Genomic DNA, 5,997 nt, shown 5'->3' with positions numbered 1-5,997 from the left:
CTGGAGCGCGAGCGCCGCCGTTCAAATTTAATATATCACCTCGTGGAGCTGCTCGGCCGTGACCACAGCACTAACCGGGCGGGGATGCGAATCTACCAAACACCGTCAAGAAAAGGAAAATAAATGCCTTAGTGGCTAGTAGCTGATTAAGAAGGTAAACTTAATCTTCAAGCATTGGCTGCTTCAGCAGCTGCCTTTGCAGCACGAGCTTCTTCTCGTTTCTGAAATACAACAAGATGTAAGTAATTAAGCGTGCCAAAAATAGTTGTAAGAGTGAACATCTACGGGTGAAATTTTTAAAAATAGCAAGTAAATGGTTATGCTAGGCATAAAAAATAAGACGTTATAAGGAATGTTCCCAGGTAGTAAAAGGGTGATAGAATTTTAATGAAATACTTTAAGCAGAAGAGGTCTCAGTAAGTTTAAGTTTTGGGTCCCACTGCTGAGGGAAGTGTTGAGAATCAAAAACTTTATCTTAGTCCTTAAAGAATAACACTACTTTTATCATACTCCTACCGAAATGTTTTCAGTTAATAAAACAATGTCATAGCATTATCATTTTATACTGTTTTAAAAATGTTGCCCACATCTGCAACCATGATGTAGATAGGGTTTTCTACATCATGTCTGCAACATAATATAGACAACTTACCTTGTTGTACGCATCTTGAGCGAATTTGTCGCCAATAGCTTTAGCACATGATTTGAATGAGGAAGCCATTCTAGGACCCTCAGTGTCTCCTTCCTTCAGCATGTGGCCTTTCAGACATCCTAATATAAAGAGGCCACATTAAATTTAGTTTGACGTGTTATTCAATTGAAAATACTGGCTGAAATTTAACTCTGTGCGACTTACCAAGAATAACCTGAACTTTTGCAGGTGTGGCAGGTTGTTTAGGTGTTGAGTCCTTGAATCGGTTGGTGCCTTGGCCCTCAAGGCTTCGGCTCAACCTTTCTGATCTTGACCAAACCATAGACGTCATATTCTTGGCCGCCTTGTCCATGTCAAGGCGGTTATCTTTGAAGTTTTTACGGAAACTTTCATCAGGTACAGATATGCCGTAGCCCAAGTCAATCTGAAAGTTGAAATCAACAAATAGAGCAGGTAGGAGAAAATAAATTTGCGAGGCATTTTCAGAGATTTAAAACAGTTCCTAGTTTACCTTGCCAGTTTGGTCTACTGGGAGTCTCTCAGTTTTCTTAAGATGTTTGAAAACCTTATCGCTAACATTATTAATAATTTCATTGTCAAAGTTAATAGATTCTGAAACAAAATTATTAGATAAATGTAATACAAGTTAATGAGCACCTTTTTATCTGATTTTAATGAACTAAATATATATTTACTTTTAATACTTTTCTTCTTGTTCACTACTTTTGATGTCTTGGGAGAGCCCTTTCTTTGATTAGTTTTTTTATATTCATTACTGGACTCTGCAATTTGTTCACAATCTTCTTACTTACGAAAGGGAGTTTTTCTTACCAAACTGGCCAAAACAGAAATATTTTTACTTTTTCAGAAGTACACTTCTGTCTGAGAAGTATGTCGTCGGTTCAAAATTTTCTTCTAAGCAGAAGAGTGGGCTTATTTTATGGTGGGACATCATTAATAAAACGTTTACACTTCCATGCAAAAAAGCAAAAAAAGAAAAGAGAAAAAAAACACCAAAAAAACATTTATTTGTTTTCGAACACGTTCGGAGTCAATCTGAGTATGCCTGGAAGTATATTTATTTTCTTCTAGGGCTAGTCTTATGTATCTTTTCATAGGTGTGTTATTTGATTCATAAGCTAACATCAATAACTTAGGCATTAAGGTATTTGGCATAACTTGCATGTATTCTACAAACTGCGGCACACACATCCAAAGATGTTCAGCGTATGAAAAGAATACTTCGTTTGTTGAGTTTTGATTACGGAGTAGACAGAAAAGGTACCTGGCAAAAATATGGTCCAAAGCGAGCCGTCACTCAAACGGGCCTTTCGGATAGAAGATGTATTACACCATGAAAATTCAGAAGGGATGGGCCGAAGGCCCGTCCCAGACGCCGCCGGCAGGCCAAGCTGGGCCCGCTCCCTGCCGAACCGAGTTGCCGGTGGAGCGAAGCTGGCAACTTGGTTTGGCGGAAGAGCGGGCCCAGCTTGTTTTTGAACATAGTGCAATGACCTGAGCTTTTGTAAGATTCACAATGTCTTGCTATTTTCTGTTTCTTATACCTTTCTTTTTGAGAGGCAATAGTCAATCTTTTTGAGTGGAAGTCTATTAGTTGGAAAAGGTTCATTACTGATTTTATTTTGATTTTCCTTTATTAGTGAACTTGATTTTAGAAGAAGCTATAAAAAAAATTATTGCAGACTAATTTACCTATAGTAGGAAAAGATCTAAAGGTGAAATATCTATAATTTTTATAGCTGAAGACTGTCCGATTATGATCCTTAGACTTGCCAATTATTTTTATGACTGGGGGAAGAGTTGTGCCTTTTTTCCAATCTAGCCAACAAAACATTTCTATTAGCTTAAAGTTGTGAGATATAGAACTAACGGATTTTCCCCCAAATGATACTGTAGTACATACCTGGTGGATCATTTTTAAGAGTCCCAATAACAGTCAACTTATTTTTATCAGCTGGGGGCCTTCCTCTGGGTTTAAACACTGGTAGGCTTACATTGTTCACAGTACAGTCATTGTCCCTAAATACGGACGATTTTTAGAGAAAAAGGCCTGTAAAATCTGTAGTTTTGACAAAATTGAAAATCGGTGGGGATTATTACATCTTCGGATCGAGACACACTACCAACACCTTGAACGGTTTTTTATCACCTAAGGTGTACCAGTGAGCCACGCTAGAAGAGTGTCCGTATTTAGGAGCCTAAGCGCCCTAAATACGGACAGCCTTTAAAAATTATGAAAAGTGAAAAATTGTTGGGGGGAATAGAAACTTCATGAAAAAATTTGACCTTACCCTGCTGGTGAAATTTTCTTATCTGGTATAGTTTAGCCGCCAGAATTGCTTAGAGATCGTTTTTAAAGTAATTTAAAGTGCCCTAAATACGGACAGCAGTCACTTTTGCATGTAAAATCCTCTGTCCGTATTTAGGAGACTTTCGGAAATCACTTTTCAAACTTGACACAAGTGACATAAACAAAATTTTCTTGTGTCATCTTGTAGGTGAAGAGTCCTAGTTTCACATATGTCAACCTGAAAGTTGTGCGATCACCCGCCGTTGAGAGCCCCACATTCTTGCAAAGCAGTATAAAAATTGTCCGTTTTCGTGGCGCCCCAAAACGCAAGTTTTGGCATTTTTTGGAGAGAACAGTATGCAAGATATCGGAAATATTTCTTCAAATCTAGATTCTAGAAGGTCTAACCTTTCCAGCGAACCCTCGGCAGCTATATTCCGGATACCCATTTTCGATTTAGGGCCTTTACTAGTAGAAAACAGCAAAGTGTCCGTATTTTGGACGCTAGTCCGTATTTAGGGCACTTGACTGTAGTGTTATCTGGAATAATTTATAAATAATGTGGATAGGTGTATTTTGCTACTACCACCAAGATCTGCACCGTCGGCGGCTCCAGGCAGGCTCACGCCCAGACCCTTCTGCGCACACCGACGCGACCCTCCTACTCGTCAGAGCTTCATGGCGGACAAGTCCAGCCTCTCCTATACTGTTTTCACCAAAAAAGAAAAGAAATGGTTCACAGCTCGTATAAGTATTCCGCATCTACATACCCTCAGTTTCTGCATCAAGGTACTCCACTATTTTGTCAATCTTAGTTTGTGTGTTATCTACTTCCTCAGAGCTCTCCTCATTTTTACTAGATATATTTTCTTCACTATTGCTAGTTAGTTTCTTTCTACTCATTGTTTCTGAGGTATCGTCAGGGATCCCCCTCATTTTATCATTCATTGTTTGTGTATTATCTATTTCCTCAGAGCTCTTCCCATTTTTACTAGATTTATTTACTTCACTATTTGTTGTCGTTTGCTTACTCATTGTTTCTGAGGTATCTTCATGCCCAGACCTTGCTTCAAAAAAGTCAGTCAGTTTTTTACTTTTTTCTTTTTTGTTGGTTTAGTGGTAGTTTCAATGGAGCTGTCACTGTCAGTGCAGTTCTTATCAAGTTTCTGTCCTTTTGATGTTTGGCTTTTTGGGGTCTGAGTGTCATTATCTTAGATCTCTTGCTCCAATATTTCTTGGTCAGCATCTGTTGAATAAATATATTTAACTGTTTACTTACAATTGCAAAATAGGGTAGCAGAATGAATTGCGCAATAAGATTAAAAATAAAAGTTACTTTCAATAGCAGTAAATTTGGAAACCAAAAACACTTAATCATTTGCCTTCCATTTATTGATAAGGTCTTTGAGCAACTGCGACCTCAAATAAACGTTGTCCACAAACTGTCATAAGATCACCAAACTGCCCCGCCAATGTCAGCCCTCTTTTGAATTTTTCCTGCTTGTTTTTAGTTTAATGCAAGCAGGGAGTTTTTGGTGAATAACTCCTTCTTGAGAAGCAGCAACAGTAGTAGTCTTGTCCTGGAGATTGTAGGCTTTTAGCCACCGCTCTCCAACAAGCTCTTTTGCATAGGTAGGCCTGAATTTTTTAACTACAGATTATTACACAGTAGATGCAATACTCATTCACAATTGAACAGTTTTCAAAATGTAATTACCTTGTGCTGCTCTCACACGCATCATGTGTCTAGATGGCATTGGAAAATTTCTAAAAAAAAAATAACGAGTCCTCTGTAGTTTCGTATCTAATTCGAACAGCTGGCTTTTTAGCTTCCGCTAGCTCCTTTCGAATGAGAACCAATGCGAAATGAGAGCAGTCATCTTGGACTACCATGGGGTCAGGCTCATTAACTGTATACTGTTGCTTAGCAGACAACAGATATCTCTTGTAATCCATCAGATTTGTCTTATTGCGCATGAGCAAATGGAAATCTTCAATAGCAGCTTTGATTGAGCCACTTCTGGCAACAATCTGTAAACAAGCAAACACATCAGTATACTTGATTTCAAATAAACTAGCTATATGTACGCCAGACCACGTCTCGCGTAACAGGCTTCGCGATATCTCACGAAACACTGTTTCGCTGCGACGCGCCTGGCGCACATATAGCTAGGCCTGCGGCGCTGATACCCGAGACGGGGTAATAGGAGTGTATATACAATTTTTCGAAATGAAGTCTTTTTAATGATTTAATCGACCATTTAGCCATTTTCACCACATTTTTGTCCAGAGATGCCCCCTAGCACCCAAACGGTACAAGATAGAGCAAAACGGACGAAATTTTCGTCCGTGGGGTTCTACTTTCACGAGTTACCCAATAGGAGACCATAAAAAAATATTTGAACAAAATATATGTTATTACCTGTGGTTTTTGATTTTTTAAAAAGTCAATTTTTGAGCTAGAATGCTCATCTTCGAACTCGATCTGTCTTTTTATGATACACAACGACCCTGAAATTCCCAGATCGCTCTGTCAATTCTTTCTCGAGTTATCGTGCGCACAGACAGACCGACAGACAGACAAACAGAATGAAACTTTTCCGGTCACTGGAGTAATGGGCTTCGCTAATCGCTCAGCCAACAAAAACCACTAGGTAGATGTACGCCAGACCACGTCTCGCGTAACAGGCTTCGCGATATCTCACGAAACACTGTAACGCTGCGACGCGCCTGGCATACATCTACCTAGGCCTGCGGCGCTGACACCCCAGTCGGGAGGCGCAAAAAAGTACACGAAGATACGGGCTCGTCAAAAACTCCCTGTGGCGCCTAAACGGTTAGAGATAGAGCCAAACGGACGAAATTTTCACCCGTAGAACTCTACTTTGATGAGTTACCCCTTAGAAAACATTTAAAAACTATTTTTAAAAAACGTCATTTCAGGGACCTGTGGTTTTCGATTTTTTAACTAGCTATATGTACGCCAGACCACGTCTCGCGTAACAGGCTTCGCGATATATCACGAAACACTGTT

General features: G+C 39.4%; 1 protein-coding gene across 1 annotated transcript; it reads right to left on the bottom strand.

Annotated features, from left to right (window-relative positions):
* Positions 1-98: 98 nt before the first annotated feature.
* Positions 99-3,412, bottom strand: LOC127750226 (uncharacterized). Its single transcript, XM_052271239.1, has 8 exons — positions 3,372-3,412; positions 2,577-2,692; positions 2,366-2,491; positions 1,348-1,452; positions 1,164-1,264; positions 857-1,076; positions 653-771; positions 99-221 (listed from the first exon to the last, which is right to left on the bottom strand). Exons 1-8 carry the CDS (start codon positions 3,410-3,412, stop codon positions 168-170), a joined length of 882 nt encoding a protein of 293 aa, XP_052127199.1. The 3' UTR covers positions 99-167.
* Between the last annotated feature and the right edge of the window lie 2,585 nt (positions 3,413-5,997).

Source organism: Frankliniella occidentalis, unplaced genomic scaffold, assembly GCF_000697945.3.
Source record: "Frankliniella occidentalis isolate FOCC.00 unplaced genomic scaffold, Focc_3.1 Scaffold155, whole genome shotgun sequence".
NCBI lineage: Eukaryota > Metazoa > Arthropoda > Insecta > Thysanoptera > Thripidae > Frankliniella > Frankliniella occidentalis.
This window is presented reverse-complemented; position numbering and strand designations above follow the sequence as displayed.

Excerpts from the sequence above, each read along its gene's own strand:
- LOC127750226 (XM_052271239.1), bottom strand. The coding sequence starts at position 3,412 with ATGGGTATCCGGAATATAGCTGCCGAGGGTTCGCTGGAAAG. Across the intron at positions 2,693-3,371 it reads GCCGAGGGTTCGCTGGAAAG|GGACAATGACTGTACTGTGA; the intron begins GTTAGACCTTCT and ends GTCCGTATTTAG. Across the intron at positions 1,453-2,365 it reads TAGATCTTTTCCTACTATAG|ATTGTGAACAAATTGCAGAG; the intron begins GTAAATTAGTCT and ends GTAAGTAAGAAG.